This window comes from Oncorhynchus gorbuscha, linkage group LG09, assembly GCF_021184085.1.
Source record: "Oncorhynchus gorbuscha isolate QuinsamMale2020 ecotype Even-year linkage group LG09, OgorEven_v1.0, whole genome shotgun sequence".
In the NCBI taxonomy this organism is placed as follows: Eukaryota; Metazoa; Chordata; class Actinopteri; order Salmoniformes; family Salmonidae; genus Oncorhynchus; species Oncorhynchus gorbuscha.
The window spans coordinates 42,774,887-42,791,862 of NC_060181.1; the positions used below are offsets into that span (position 1 = coordinate 42,774,887).

Consider the following 16,976-nt stretch of genomic DNA (forward strand, 5'->3'; position numbering starts at 1 on the left):
AATCGTAACTATCAGGAATGTTGTAAGCTGGAGATAGTGGTTAGTAGATTCCCTAATTAAATAAGCCACATCCTCATATCATCTGGGTGTATTGAAACATCTGAGTGACATCCTTGTAAGGCTTTCATGCCATGTTCTGACAGGATTTGGATGTTCTGACAGTTGTCCTTCGAGAAGAGTCCCTTACAATGCAATGAGGAATAACTTTCTCTGTATGTTACAATACAACCAGGTGGACGAGCAGTTTGTTACAATACAACGAGGAGGAAGGGCTGTTACACTATGTTAGGGCTTCCTATGGGCCCAACGCTAACCTGTTAGTATGTGTACTACAACAAGTGCATCTCAAGGTAGCATTTGGCCCTGTGACCCTAATGGACAAGTCTTACTGCTGTCATAATGGGGTTAGCAAAGAACCAGACACCATTCGACTTTAGCCATTCTCCTTTACCCACGCTCCACTGGTCTTATTTCTATCAAGCAGCATAGGGGGGACGGAGGGTATTGCAGTGATAAAAGGGCATAGGGGTCTTGCTACGGGGCTAAATTCGATTGCCTCAGAAGGCGGCATAAAGAGGCTCAGGGACCTCTGCGGGGGGTCCCTGAGGCGGTGGCCCGTTCCTGTAGGTTCATGCTCTACAACATCCGCAGAGTACGACCCTGCCTCACACAGGAAGCGGCGCAGGTCCTAATCCAGGCACTTGTCATCTCCCGTCTGGATTACTGCAACTCGCTGTTGGCTGGGCTCCCTGCCTGTGCCATTAAACCCCTTCAACTCATCCAGAACGCCGCAGCCCGTCTGGTGTTCAACCTTCCCAAGTTCTCTCACGTCACCCCGCTCCTCCGTTCTCTCCACTGGCTTCCAGTTGAAGCTCGCATCCGCTACAAGACCATGGTGCTTGCCTACGGAGCTGTGAGGGGAACGGCACCTCAGTACCTCCAGGCTCTGATCAGGCCCTACACCCAAACAAGGGCACTGCGTTCATCCACCGCAGTGATAAAAGGGCTGGCCTGCTCGCCTCCCTACCACTGAGGAAGTACAGCTCCCGCTCAGCCCAGTCAAAACTGTTCGCTGCCCTGGCCCCCCAATGGTGGAACAAACTCCCTCACGACGCCAGGACAGCGGAGTCAATCACCACCTTCCGGAGACACCTGAAACCCCACCTCTTTAAGGAATACCTAGGATAGGTTAAGTAATCCCTCTCACCCCACCCCCCTAAGTTTTAGATGCACTATTGTTAAGTGACTGTCCCACTGGATGTCATAAGGTGAATGCACCAATTTGTAAGTCGCTCTGGATAAGAGCGTCTGCTAAATGACTTAAATGTAAAAATGTAAATGGGTAGAATGCGGGAAACAGAATAACCTGAGATGCTGTTGGTCACCTAAGGGGGTATCAGATGACATAAGTGAAGGATATAAGCTGGGACTGGAGTCTCAACTGAGAAAGAATATTATTTGTGGGAGAAAGTTGTTTTTGTTGAAAGTCAGGTGGGGCCCGGGTAGGTAGGTGAACCACTGCAAAGCTCTGCATAGGTTTCTTCACTGTATAGAAAAAGTGCCTTGAGTTGAGATTTTAGTCGCTCGACTTCTAATAATAACCTCCAGAAAGCAGTACGTCTTACAATCACCTGAAGAGCTGAGTTGTGCTGCTGAGAATGCCTCATAAATACTTTATGAGTGAAAATAACTTGTGCTCTCAAGTGCTCTCATGATGCTCGTGGTTGGGGGAGGAGAAAGGGAGGTTCTGGCAGGGTAGGAGGCAGTCGTCACAGGAACTTAGGGAAAACACGATCTCTCCCGGGAGACATGAGAGGGAACGTCACGCAGCTCTCACAGTAGGGGTTTTCGCAGGTCTTGTCCATCATGACGTCTCAACCGAGCTTCCCCTCTCCCTCCTTGGCCTGATGACAGAGCTGAGCAGGGAATTTCTCACTGGGCATTGCAAATGTGTCATGTTCAATTAAGCCTCATGGGTGAGTGAGTATCCTTAAAATCAACAGTGGGAGGGGAGAAACGATGGAGGGGGTAGATATTGCAGCTTGGTACTACTATCAAGTATTATTTGAAAAGGTTGGGTCACACAAATTTCCACGGTAGCAAAGGTCCAGATGGATAATGTCATTTAAAAATTGGCGTACTAACAAACCCCCACCCCCGAAACTGTTCACACCCCTCTTGTTGGCGGAGGGAAAATGTTAGTTTTAAAGCCAGATTTCACACAGTTGAACACATTAAGCAGACAATTTGCTGTTTTAAAAGCTCATTTTTTGCAATTATACGTATTGTTCCACGTCTTCTGTTTATATGATACCAGGTGTTGAAGCCGCGGTCCGTATTGACCCTCTTCTGGGTCCGGTTCCGGTTCGCTAGTTGAATATGGGGCCCAAGAGGGTAGTGAGAGTGTGACAAAGGTGATCCGGGCTTGTCGTGTCACCAACAAACCCTGTTGGTGGGAGGGTAGAGCGGGGTTGTGACTAGAGGGAGTACACCTACAACCGGAACTAAATTTTTGAAAAGGGTTATGATAGCATTTTAGCTTACCGTAACCGTAAATCTTTTCTAGCCTGCCATGTTAATGATTGTAACAAGCTACAAAAAAAGGTTACTTCCGGTCGTAGCTGTACACCCTCTACTCAGAACCGTATGGAGGGGAAGGTCAAAATAGTCTCACTCCAGATCTTTGAGGAGTGATAGAGAACAAGAGGGGCTTATAAAATTGGTGTGGTTTCTCGCTGTAGAAAATCTCCCCGCTCTGATCTCTTTGCAAATGTGGTCATTAGTGGCTTGTGGCTTTCCCCTTCTCTCTTCCTGCGGAGCTTGGATGCTGGGCCCTGACATGATCGATGGGAGCTGGATGTCTATAATCCATTTCATTTGACATCTGTCTCTTCTCGAGCTGAGGGGAGATTTAACTGAAGATGCTGGAAGCAGAAGATAATTGCAGGCACTCAACATCACCAATCGTACACAAAGAGACCTGTCTGGGAGGCAGTTGGCGCAGTTTCTCTTATCTCTCCATCGACCAAAAGGTTTAACGCGCCGGTGCAGACTCCATTTTCACGTCAAAAGCGGTAACGAGCAGCGTCTACGATCGTACTCAACGCTATCTTAATGTAATCATGACTTCCAATTCCCAGAGATGGGATGCTAGGTTAGTGTAAATCAATGACACTGTTTATGTGTTTCCGACTAACAGTTAAGGCTCTGACACTCACCATGTAGAAGTAGGAGAGGCAGCAGCCAATGGACCAGAACACCGAGCCGGTTTTGATCGACTTCACCTATGAGGGAGAGAACAGACAAAACGGTTAAGGACTAGTAAACTGACAAAGCAAAAAACAGATGAGAAATGTCTCAGAAAACTGAAAAGTTATATTTACATAAGTATTCAGACCCTTTATTCAGTACTTTGTTGAAGCACCTTATGCAGCAATTACAGCCTGGAGTCTTCATGGGTATGAAGCTACAAACTTGGCACACCTGTATTTGGAGACTTTCTCCCATTCTTCTGTGCAGATCCTCTCAAGCTCTGTCAGGTTGGATGGGTGTGTCGCTACACAGCTATTTTCAGGTCTCTCCAGAGATGTTCCATCAGATTCAAGTCCGGGCTCTGGCTGAGCCACTCAAGGACATTGAGACTTGTCCCGAAGCCTCTAATACTTTGTCTTGGCTGTGTGCTAAAGGGTCTTTGTCCTGTTGGAAAGTGAACCTTCGCCCCAATCTGAGGTCCTGAGCAGGTTGTTTTCGTCAAGGATCTCTGTACTTTGCTCCATTGATCTTTCCCTCAATCCTGACTAATCTCCCAGTCCCTGCTGCTGAAAAACATCCCCACAGCATGCTGCCAATACCACGCATCACTATGGGGCTGGTGCCAGGTTTCTTCCAGACGTGACGCTTGGCATTCAGGCCAAATAGTTCAATCTTGGTTTTGTCAGACCAGAGAAACTAGTTTCTCATGGTCTGACAGTCTTTAGGTGCCATTTGGCAAACTCCAAGCGGGTTGTCATGGGCCTGATTTGTGGAGTGCTGCAGAGATGGTTGTCCTTCTGGAAGGTTTTCCCATCTCCACAAAGGAACTCCGTGACCATTGGGTTTTGGGTGAACTCCCTGACCAAGGCTCTTCTACCCCAATTGGTCAGTTTGGCTGGGCAGCCAACTCTAGGAATAGTCTTGTTGGTTCCAAACCTCTTCCGGTTAAGAATGATAGAGGCCACTGTGTTCTTGAGGACCTTCAACGCTGCAGAAATATTTTGGTACCATTCCTTAGATCTGTGCCTTGGCACAATCCTGTCTCGGAGCTCTACAGACAATTCCTTCAACCTCATGGCTTGATTTTTGCACTAATATGCACAGTTAACTGTTGGATCTTATAGTGTGTGCCTTTCCAAATCATTTCCAATCAATTGAATTTACCACAGGTGGCTTCCAATCAAGTTGTGGAAAAATCAGGGATGCTCAATGGAAACAGGATGCACCTGAGCTCAATTTTGAGTCTCATAGAAAGGGTCTGAATACCTATGTAAATAAGGTTCCTGTTCATTTGTAATACATTTGTAAAAAAATTAATTAAAAGAAAAGAGTTTTCACTTTGTCATTATGGGCTATTGTATGTAGATTTGATCAATTTTAGAATAAGGCTGTGGGGGAAAAGGTGTTAGTGGAACAGCATACTAATCCCATTGAATAAAAATCTTCATTACTGAAATGTTACAACAAAAATGTATTGAAACTTGTTAAAAATGTAGTCACGCATGAGTAACTGAATGTTATTCGAAAGAGGAAGTACTTTAAGGATGTGTTTTCGTTTGTCTCCTCCATCTCCACTAACCCAAGCTAATTGTATGGATTTCTTTTCTAATAACAATGTAAAATTAACATCTGTACAGAAAGACTCATGTGAAGGCCAAATTCCAGAGGAGGAACTTCTTGATGGAATTAAAGCCTTTAAGGCTGGGAAAACTCTGGGGCTGGATGGCATACCAGTGTAAGTACACCTAACTTTTTTTTTATATACTCAGAGGACCATTATTAGCATGTTTTAACAACTCCTATATAAAATGGTAGATTATTGAACACACAAGGGCATTCTCACTGAAACAGGACCCAAGTGGTATATATAACGATCCAGTCCATTTAAAGAATTGGAGGCCTCTTACACTTCAGTGTTGTGATGCAAAGAATCCTAGAAAAATGCTTGCCACAGAATTAAAAAAATATTGTCAGATATTATTCCTACTTAGACAGTTTTTTTTACATGGACAATACATTGGAGATAATAAAAGACAAGTAATGGAAACCATATAATACTATAAAATATCAGGAACACCAGGCCTGGTTTTCATAGCTGATTTTGAAAATGCTTTTGATAAATTACGACTGGAGTTTATACAGTGGGGGGGAGTATTTAGTGAGCCACCAAATTGTTGCAAGTTCTCCCACTTAAAAAGATGAGGCCTGTAATTTTCATCATAGGTACACTTCAACTATGACAGACAAAATGAGGGGGGGGGGATCCAAAGAATTACATTGTAGGATTTTTAATGAATTTATTTGCAACTTATGGTGGAAAATAAGTATTTGGTCACCTACAAACAAGCAAGATTTCTGGCTCTCACAGACCTGTAACTTCTTTAAGAGGCTCCTCTGTCCTCCACTCGTTACATGTATTAATGGCACCTGTTTGAACTTGTTATTAGAATAAAAGACACCTGTCCACAACCTCAAACACTTACACTCCAAACTCCACTATGGCCAAGACCAAAGAGATGTCAAAGGACACCAGAAACAAAATTGTAGACCTGCACCAGGCTGGGAAGACTGAATAGGTAAGCAGCTTGGTTTGAATAAATCAACTGTGGGAGCAATTATTAGGAAATGGAAGACATACAAGACCACTGATAATCTCCCTCGATCTGGGGCTCCACGCAACATCTCACCCCGTGGGGTCAAAATGATCACAAGAACGGTGAGCAAAAATCCCAGAACCACACGGGGGGACCTAGTGAATGACCTGCAGAAAGCTGGCAAAGCCTACCATCAGTAACACGCTACGCCGCCAGGGACTCAAACCCTGCATTGCATTGATTTTTTTTCTCATTTTGTCTGTCATAGTTAGTGTACCTATGATGAAAATTACAGGCCTCATCTTATTAAGTGGGAGAAATTGCACAATTGGTGGCCGACGAAATACTTGTTTGCCACACTGTATATAAATGCCTAGAATATTTCAATTTTGGGGAATCTCTTATAAAAACAGGTTAACGTTACGTATAGTAAGCCTAGGTGTAAAATAGTAAATAATAGCTACATCTAAGAAGTTTTTAACTATCTAGAGGAGTAAAACAAGGTTGTCCACTATCAGCATATCTATTTATTTATTATTGCCATCGAAATGTTAGCTGTTAAAATTAGATCCAACAATAATTGGGATTATCCAACAATATTAAAGGATTGAGGATTCATACTCTTAAAACCACATTAGGAAGAAAAAAAAAACTTAGAATCCCTCCACAGCCTCAGAGGATCTAGACACTTTTGCTAACCTCTGGATTGGATCACTGGCTTCCAGTTGAAGCTCGCATCCGCTACAAGACCATGGTGCTTGCCTACGGAGCTGTGAGGGGAACGGCACCTCAGTACCTCCAGGCTCTGATCAGGCCCTACACCCAAACAAGGGCACTGCGTTCATCCACCTCTGGCCTGCTCGCCTCCCTACCACTGAGGAAGTACAGTTCCCGCTCAGCCCAGTCAAAACTGTTCGCTGCTCTGGCCCCCCAATGGTGGAACAAACTCCCTCGACGCCAGGACAGCGGAGTCAATCACCACCTTCCGGAGACACCTGAAACCCCACCTCTTTAAGGAATACCTAGGATAGGATAAAGTAATCCTTCTCAACCCCCCCCCTTAAAAGATGTAGATGCACTATTGTAAAGTGACTGTTCTACTGGATGTCATAAGGTGAATGCACCAATTTGTAAGTCGCTCTGGATAAGAGCGTCTGCTAAATGACTTAAATGTAAATGTAATCACAAAAAAATATGCACATTTTATATTACCGTGTACTTTGCCAATTAAATGGTCTGATGGAGATGTGGACATACTCGGTATACAAACACCAAAAGAAAGAAATGATCTCACTACAATACATTTTTATAGAAAGTTAGCAAAAATAGATAAGATCTTGCTACCATGGAAAGGAAAATACCTGTCTATGTGGAAAAATCACCCTGATTAACTCTTTAGTCATATCACAGTTGACCTATTTGCTTATGGGTTTGCCTACACCTGCGTTTAAATTATATGAACAAAAAGAAAGTACTTTGGTGTCAAAAGTGCAAATCAATTCCCGAACAGCAGCAAAGGACCTTGTGAAGATGGTGGAGGAAACAAGTACAAAAGTATCTATATCCACAGTAAAAACAAGTCTTATATCAACATAACCTGAAAGGCCGCTCAGCAAGAAAGAAGCCACTACTCCAAAAAAGCTAGACTACAGTTTGCAACTGCACATGGGGACAAAGATTGTACATTTTGGAGTAATGTCCTCAGGTCTGATGAAACAAAAATAGAAATGTTTGGCCATAATGACCATCGTTATGTTTGGAGGAAAAGGGGGGAGGCTTGCAAGCCAAAGGACATCCCAACCGTGAAGCACGTGGGTGGCAGCATCATGTTGTGGGGGTGCTTTGCTCCATTAGGGACTGGAGCACTTCACAAAATAGATGGCTTCACGAGGCAGGGGAAATGATTTGGATATATTGAAGCAACATCTTAAGACATCAGTCAGGAAGTCAAATCTTGGTCAAAAATGAGTCTTCCAAATGGACAATGACACCAAGCATACTTCCAAAGTTGTGGCAAAATGGCTTAAGGACAAAAAAGTCAAGGTATTGGAGAGGCCATCACAAAGCACTGAACTCAATCCTATAGAACATTTGTGGGAACTGAAAAAGCATGTGCGAGCAAGGAGGCCTACGAACCTGACTCAATTCCACCAGCTCCGTCAGGAGGAATGGGCCAAAATTCACCCAACTTTTTGTGGGAAGCTTGTGGAAGGCTATCCAAAACATTTGACCCAATGCTACCAAATGCTAATTGAGTGCATGTAAACTTCTGACCCACTGGGAATGTGATGAAATAAAGAAAAGCTGAAATAAATAATTCTAATATTAGTCTGACATTTCACATTCTTAAAATAAAAGTGGTGATCCTAACTGACCTAAGAAAGGGAATTTTTACTAGGATTAAATATCAGGAGTTGTGAAAAAGTTTAAAGTTTAAATGTACTTGGTTAAGGTGTATACATGTAAACTTCCAATTTCACCTGTACATACATACGGAGTCCCAGTACCATATCACTGTGTACATGGTATTTGCTGTAGATATCTACAAAAAGGCAGGGTAAAATGACGAGGCATCAGGATAGATGAGTAAAATACACAGAGTAGCAGCAGCATATGAGTGTGAAAGTGTGTGTATGTAGTGTGAGAGTTTGTGAGCGTGTCAGTGTATTGTGTGAGTGTTATACTGTATATGCTCTTGAGAGTGTGCAGAGTCAGTTCAAGATTGGGTCACAATGCAGATAGTCTGGGTAACCAATTACAGTACCCCTTGACATATTCCCATATTCCAGCCTGAAGTCAAAATTGATTAAATAGATTCTCATCCATCCTCGGTTTTGTCCCATCACAGCCATTATTAAACTCTGTTCTAAATTCACCATGGTGAAATCCCTGAGCGGTTGCCTTCCCTCTCTGGCAACGGAGTTAGGAAGGACGCCTGTATCTTTGTAGTGACTGGGTGTATCGATACACCCTCCAAAGTGTAATGTAATAACTTCGCTGTGCTCAAAGGGATATTACATGTCTGCTGTTTTTACCCATCTACTAACAGGTACCCTTCGTTGCGAGGCATTGGAAAACCTCCCTGGTCTTAGTGGTTGAATCTGTTTTTGAAACGCACTGCCTATTTGAGGGACCAATTCTATGCGAAGGGTACAGTGGTAGTCTTTCAAAAGTCCGTGTGACTTAAGCAAATTCTTACTCCTGAACTTATTTAGGCTTGCCATAAAGGGATTGAATACTAATTGACTCAACAAAAAAAAAATCAAGATTTATTCCATTTCAAATTCAGGCTAACAAAATGTGCACAAAAAAAAAAAAATCAAGGGGGTGTGAATACTTTGAAGGCACTGTAATTAACTATTTAGCGGTCTTCTGGCTTGGAGTAAGAAGCGGTCTTGGAGCCTGTTGGTCCGAGAGTTGATGCACCTGTACCGTTTGCCGGACAGTAGCAGAGTGAACAGTCCTATGGCTTGGATGGCTGAAGTCTTTGGCAATGTATCAGACCTTCCGCTGATACCGCCTGATGGAGGTACTGGATGACTGGGAGTGATTTACTGATCCGCCGTAACACCCTCTGTGGCGCTTTGCCTTAGGAGGGCGGTGCATTTGCCATATCAAGCGGTGATTCGGCCAGTTAAGGTGCTCTCGATGGTGCAGCTGTACAACTGAGGATCTGAGGGCCCATGCCAAATCTTTTCAGCCTCCTGAAGGGGAAAAGTCACTCCACTACAGCCCCGTCGACGTGGATGAGGGTGGCCAATGGTGGCCAGTTTGAAACATGTTGGGATTACTGACTGGGACAAGGAGAGATTGAAAATGTCCGTGAAGACACTTGCCAGCTGGTCTGCCCATGCTCTGAGAACGCACCCTGTTATTGACTCAAGCCAAGTGGCCTTGCTAGTGTTTAAAGAGAGGGCTGCCTAGCATATTAGTCTGCTCCTGACACACTAGCTGGGACTAGCTGGTCTCACCCCACAGCCTGAGTCAACACATTAAAAAAGGGACCATGTCTGACAGATAGCCCCATTTTACCTTTCATGACACTGTGGGAAAGTGATGGAAGGGTGCAGGGCAGGTGGGGGCACAGACTGTTTTATCGAACGCCGTCTGAGAGACACATTACAGTCACTTGACCCGCTGACGAGGATCGATTGATCAGCGGGGAAAGCAGGCATGGTTCCGAATACCCACCAGAGCAGCGAACACCTCCATCCTCCCATCGATTTTTGAAACCAACCCAAAACAGTTACCATGTCACGCGCGTTCTCGCCGATGAGGCGCCATCTGGTTTTGACCCAAGTGTGAAACTACACATCTCCTCACAGGTAATATTGAGGGAACTGATAAAGATGTAGGCAACTGAGGAACACCAGAAGCCTTTTTTTAGCCTCCTCAGTGCCACAGACAATTAAAAGGGAGCTAGCATAGAACCTACCAGGGCCCGAAACTACCATGCAGAGCATTTTTATTTAAAAAATTTTATTTTACCTTTATTTAACTAGGCAAGTCAGTTAAGAACAAATTCTTATTTTCAATGACGGCCTAGGAACAGTGGGTTAACTGCCTGTTCAAGGGCAGAACGACAGATTTTGTACCTTGTCAGCTCGGGGGTTTGAACTTGCAACCTTCCGGTTACTAGACCAACGCTCTAACCACTAGGCTACCCTGCCGCCCCATTTGCATGGTCAGGTCGAAATACGTCTCTACTCTTCACACAGCCATGTGATCGCTCATGTTCAAATACATCTCTCGTTTACTTCCCTCACACAGCGATAAAAGCGGGGCTAATTAAATGTGAGCCTGGAGAAACTGAAATTAGTGTGACAACAATGTAAGCACAGTGGAGAGGGGTTAGGGGAGGGTAGCGGGGAGTGCTAGTGTTAAAAGGGGCAGGTCTCTGGGGTGCGAGAGGATTCAATTATAGATTAGGGAGGGGGGGGGGCAGATTAAGCAGCTGGAGTTGAATGGGTTATTAGCAGATAAAATAAAGGAGGGATAATGAAGATTGGAGAAGAAGCCTAGGAGAGGCTCCTATTTCAGCCTGCAAGGAGGGATCGGCTAAAGAGAAAGAGAGGGTGAAAACACTAAGATAAAAGTGGGTAAATGAGACTTATAATGGAAAGCAGTGACGCGTAGCCAGGATGATAGTCGGGGCCACCTGGAACACTCATTGTCTGCCTTCCAAATCATGGCACCCTATTCCCTATAGTGCGCACTACTTTTGCCCAGGGCCCATAGGGCTCTGGTTAACAAAAGTGCACTATATAGGAAGTACGATGCCATTTGGGATGCACTCGTCGTGTTGGTTCGTTTTAAAGACAGACATGGTCCATGTGAAATGACAATTAAAAGCTCTTATGACACTGCAGATACAAAAGCTCTGTCTAAACCAAATAGAAAAATGATCCGTATCTAATCATTGTGAAATTATGACAGAGAAGGCGGCTTATGACAAGGAAAACACTTCATCACAAGCAGACACTGCAGTTTCCCAAGTAAATCATACTAGCATTAAAGACAATATATATAAAAATATATGCCATTTAGCAGACACTTTTATCCAAAGCGACTTACAGTCATGTGTGCATACATTCTACGTATGGGTGGTCCCGGGAATCGAACCCACTACCCTGGCGTTACAAGCGCCATGCTCTACCAACTGAGCTACAGAAGGACAATGTCCCCGGTAGCGGTTTAGCGGTATGTAAGTAAATGCATAATATTGAGCAAACTATACATTGTCTGTCTGCGTTTCATATAACAGTGGTGGAGCCCCCCTGGGTCAGGAGCCAGTCATGACTGACAATCACACCCATAATGTGGGAGGTTCTCTGTGGCACAACTCCAGGGTGTGTGGCCGGTTGATGAAAGCAGAGGCTCTTCAAACCGAGTGGAGGAGTTGTCAGCTCAGTCGCACTCGCTTGAGTTAACGTGACACTCCAGAGGCATGACATGGAAGCGACCTTTGGGGTCTCAAGTCCCCTCGGGAGTTCAATATGTCCGTACTTCGTTGGTCAAGTGTCAAGCTGAAAGAAATCTACTGACTGATAAATGCAGAGAGAGAGAAGTTCAGGAACACAGAGTCCTTTAGAGCTTGCCACTGGTGACAAAATAAACAAATGAAGCATGGTGGGAGAGAGCACGCGCCACATTTACCTGAGTGAATGCCGGTGTGTCCTTGGGAGGAGGGAAGGAAAAAATGTAAATAAATAAAAAAGTCGCTCCCTGTTTGTTAGGAGCGCTGTTCAGTTTTAACCCTGAAAAATCCTTGAGGATGACTTGGTGTGGAGGGGATCCTTACGATTCTCAGCTTGTCTGGAGGGGCTTAAATGCCACCCAAGTGAAATGAATCGAGAGAACTGATGGGGAGCCAGGCGCCCCCTGCCAAGGTCGACTTTGATAAGGGGGGGGGGCGAATGCTGATTAATGCCGAATTTGCCCATTTGCAATGCACTTCAATTTAATCTGTGGGTATAAGTTGCATGCACCTGCCTCGGCCTCAAGTCATCAGGGAGCATAATGTACAAAATGTGGGAGGGAGTAGAGCGGTGTGTGCGCGAGGCTGTGACTATTGTGATTGAAGGGAGAGGACATGCACTGAGGGCAAATAATGTGAATATGGGAGTGTCTTTTGCCTAGAATCCTTCTACAGCAGATGGTCCATTTCCATGGTGTCGTAAGCCATTGTGCTCATAATCCTTTCACCTCGTGTACGTTAGCTTATCCAATGTCTGGTCATATTGTCCGACATTCTGAAAAGCCTATCAGGGCAGTTTTTTGGGTGATGAGAGAAAATAAAAAAGGAGTTACTGTTCAAGTGAATGGACTGTTTCAAGTATGGTAAATAAAAGCATTTTACCTCACTGGCGGTGACTGAAACCAGACAGTCAGGAGGATGAGTGAAGGTTCACAGTGTAGCAATAATTTAACCATGCCAAAGCAGCTATTAGCGCATTGACTGCAAATCTTGTCAAATAGAACGTCCCTCTTCACATCAAATGGGCCATGGGTATACAAATCGAAAAACACACTGAGAAAGATCAAGAGGCGGTTTTCCCAGACACAGATTTAGCCTAGTTCTGGACTAAAAACATATTTATTATGGGAACCTCCATTGAACTTGCTTTTTAGTCCAGGACTAGGCTTAATCTGTGCCTGGGAAACCGACCCCTAAATGTAGGACGTTTCTCTAAATGCATACCATCTTTCTCCGAGCACGCAAATTTAGTCAGAGTACGCGTCCAAATCAAAATTGGTGAAACGGAGCACGCTTCACGAATGCGCACTCAGTTTGTACATATTTTGAAACAAATATGACGTAACCACATCAAAAATTACACAACATTTTTGGGAAATTAATGGTGGCCATTATTTGACCTGAAAGAGAGAGAAAATACACTCCGACTTTGAAATGAAATGTTGCCTATTCACATCTCATATGATGCCTGACTACAATATTTAATGTTAATACATGTTAATACATGCTGTGTATGTATTGTGTGAATTTTTGTGATGCTTACATGTCTACAATACCTACTGTAGTGTGTAGATTTCAAGTCAATAGCTAGCTAGTTATCCACAAAGAATCAACCTTGCATAATTTGTTTTAGGACATTTTTTGCCTGTTAATCTGGTTAGTTACATTATTATGATTTACATATAGCTAGCTAGCTGATAGTATTGAAGTCAAATGCTTGCTTTGTGTATATCTTGTCTCTATTGCCATTGCCCTGGCTGGAAAAAAGGCTCAGTGAATGGGGAGGAGCAGCGTGAGGTAGTACAGTATGGGGAGTGCGAGTGCATCTCAAATGCAATGTTTTACGCATTCTCCACACTGTCGTCCTCACAAGAACGTACTCAAGAGAACAGCCTCAGAGAGCGGCACACGGTAGTACCCATATTGAGAAACACCCGCTGCCATAAAGGATCTCAAAGGGATTTCTAAAGGATGGAAGTTCAAACCGGAAGAGGCAGGCTTACCCAAAGGTAGTAGGTGAACTGGAGGGCGAAGATGGCAATGCCCTCGTTGTCAAAGGAGCCGGCCACCGAGCGGGAGATGTACCCGGGAACAATGGCGATAAAGCAGGCAGCCAGAAGCCCCGCCCCCTGGTTCCACAGTTCCCGCGTCAGCAGAAAGGTGGAGATGGATGTCAGGCCACTGAACACGGGCGCCAGGAAGACGCACACATCCCGGATGTGCACCGTCAAGTGGAGCAGGTTCAGTACGTAGTGTATAAGGCCTGCGGTGACCATCAAACCTGGATATACCTGGAGAGAGACAGAGACAGAGACAAGATAAGATGGGCTGTAATGGAACATTTATGGCACCTTCACGCATATGGATGGGATACTTGCATTTTATATCCAGGACAAGACACCACACTGGGAATAAACTTTTAAAATCAACCATAATGTACTGTAACTTATCCATCGAGTTAGTTGGAACTCCACAGGTCAGGCAGGAGAGTGATACGTCAAGTAAGTGTTGGCTTTCTGCATCCACATGCTTGACATACCACAAGAGTGAGTCAAGTTGATTGAATCTGCTCTGGATTGACAAATTGGGAAAACCAGGCAAGGCGACCTTCTCCAGCGAAATACTGACTAATTGCCCCGTTCAAAGCGGAGGCCTCAAAACAGCCAAAGCGTACAGCTCTCTGCCTATAAACTCATGAGACCCGGGCCTAATTAGGCTCGTGTGAAACCTTCCTGAAGTCAGAGGGGCTGTGTCTAAGTGTGAGTGACGCCCTGATGTATGCTATACGCCACGCAGAGACAAGTCCAGCGGACTTCGGCTCGTCTCTGCCTGACGTGCTTCTCGTTTTTAATTAGCTAGTAGTAGCCTAGGCGTGCTAAACTTTATCGACCATAGTCTTATTGCACCTCTCTCCCAAATCATCCAACCCAGTTTCCCTGACCTGGGGATTGAGCTAGAGCCTCGGCTAATGCTACTTCGGTTAAAACAAAAAGCTGAAGTAATCACCGTTTGGTTTCCCCCAGAACAGATGCTGGGCTCTCTGTAGTCTGCACGCACCCCCCCACCACCCACATATAGAGTCACATTTAGGCCCGTCAGCGTGAAAAATGTGCCTGCTCCATTTCTCTACAGTAACAAAGGGCGGTTTATTGGCTTGACAGAGCCCTATGGTTAAGCAGTGTCACATTTATTCAGCCCTCAAAATCTTATCTACGACTCTGGAGAGGGAGCGGCTGGCAGATATCCCCCTTGAGAGTGGGAGAGAAAAGACTAGGGATCCGCAGAGAGGCACTCACTGACGACATTTACCGAGACCTGCTCCTCCCTCTCCAAACGGTGTGACCCATCATGTGCAAAAGGGGGACCCGTGTTATCATACACAATTAATGAGGGCTGTCAAGACTCATTTGAAGCAGACTGAATAGAGGGGAGAGAAGGCGAGCTGATGGCGGGGCGGGATAAACGAGGCAGAGGTGGGGGGCGGCACACTGCTTAGGATCCCTGTTCGGAGACTCGGAGAGGTGCTACAATTACTGCAGACTAGCGAAATGGTTTGTTGTTGTTGTTGAATACCACTGAAGAAAAAGGCAGAGTGACACACTATTCAGGTGTTGAAGTGGTTCTGGAATGCCTGCGAAAGTCGGTGAAACTCACCCAAGGTTTTCCTAACTGCACGGAATGGATTCCATTTGATATCGTCAAGATGCACGACATGATCCAAATCATTAGGTGATTGTGTTGTAACTCAGTTATTCCTTCCGGGGATTTGTCATGCATAGGGGCTGTGGCAGTCATGAAACCATCAGCCGGTTATTGTCATGAAATTGTTGAACACCCCTCTGCGCATTCAGGAACACTGAGGAACTCCAGCGTGGTCTTGGCTGTGTGCTTAGGGTCGCTGTCCTGTTGGAATGTGAACCTTCACACCGGTCGGAGATCCTGAGCGCTCTGGAGCAGGATCTCCATTTCTCTGGTCATCTTTACATCGAACCTGACTAGTCTCCCAGTTCCTGCCGCTGAAAAACATCCACACAGCATGATGCTGCCACCACCACCTCCACCGAGGAAGTCTGGAGCTCTGTCAGACTGACCATCGGGTTCTTGTCACTTCCCTGACCAAGGCCCTTCTCCCCCGATTGCTAAGTTTGGTCAGGCTGCCAGCTCTAGGAAGAGTCTTGGTTCCAAACTTCTTCAATTTAAGAACAATGGATGCCACTGTGTTCAATGCTGCAGCAAGGTTTTGCTACCCTTCCCCAGATCTGTGCCTCGACACAATCCTGTCTGAGCTCTACTAACAATTCCTTCAAACTCATTGCTTCGTTTTTTTGCTCTGGCATGCACTGTCAACTGTGGTGGGGGGTCTTGTATACTTTCCAAATTAACTGTATAGGCCTATGCATAAGCTCAAATATGTGTATGGGTGTTCTGAATTAAATCACCTTAGAAAGCGCTGTCCATTTCATTGTTTGGCTTTGAAACCGCCAATGTTTTCCACTCAGTTTCAACCTGTTCAAATTGATCGATCACAGTGAGCGGAGTTTTAAAAGCATGATACTCTTGCATTTGCATTGTTTTCAGTGTTGAGGGACAATAGCGCGCTGAGTACAAGGACATTAGCGAGTTGGGTCCTGCCAACGCTTGTCCAGAGCGCATAAGAGATGACCGTGACCCGGCGTTCACGTACAATTTGACTGCGGTCATGACTCATGACTGCCGGTATGGCTGTAATACGGTCACCGCAAAAGCAATAGCCATGCATTGTGTAGGACTGCATTCCCTATATTCTCTTAACTGTCATAGACAAATAGTGTGAGCTAATTTGCTTCTACTCTACAGTATTCCCACAACTGGTGTGATTTCTGACAAGGACTTCATAGAACCAGTGTGTTCAGAAGAGGTGATTTGTAACATTCCATTAGCGATCCAGGTTTGAGGACCATTAAGGCTGCCTGAATAAAATTCAAAGGCCCTTCATACCTCATAGCCTGTAAGTATTATCAGGACAGCTGAGGGAAACACTTCACCTTCTTTGCGTAATCATGTGGTGATGGTGGTGGGGGCGGGGGTCTAGAGATAAAAACAGAATATATTGAGCCAGGTAGCTGACACATGGCAAAAAGTTTAGCAGCAGCAGAGGCACTGTACCTGGATCT

General features: G+C 45.0%; 1 protein-coding gene across 1 annotated transcript in view; it reads right to left on the bottom strand.

Annotated features, from left to right (window-relative positions):
- LOC124043661 (dolichyl-diphosphooligosaccharide--protein glycosyltransferase subunit STT3B-like) overlaps nt 1-16,976 on the bottom strand; it is a 92,351-nt gene that overhangs the window by 24,229 nt on the left and 51,146 nt on the right. The window contains exons 3-4 of the mRNA XM_046362466.1: nt 13,827-14,114; nt 3,219-3,284 (exon numbers count right to left, since the gene is read on the bottom strand). Of these exons, the coding sequence (XP_046218422.1) occupies nt 3,219-3,284; nt 13,827-14,114 (354 nt within the window). The remainder of the gene's footprint in view (nt 1-3,218; nt 3,285-13,826; nt 14,115-16,976) is intronic.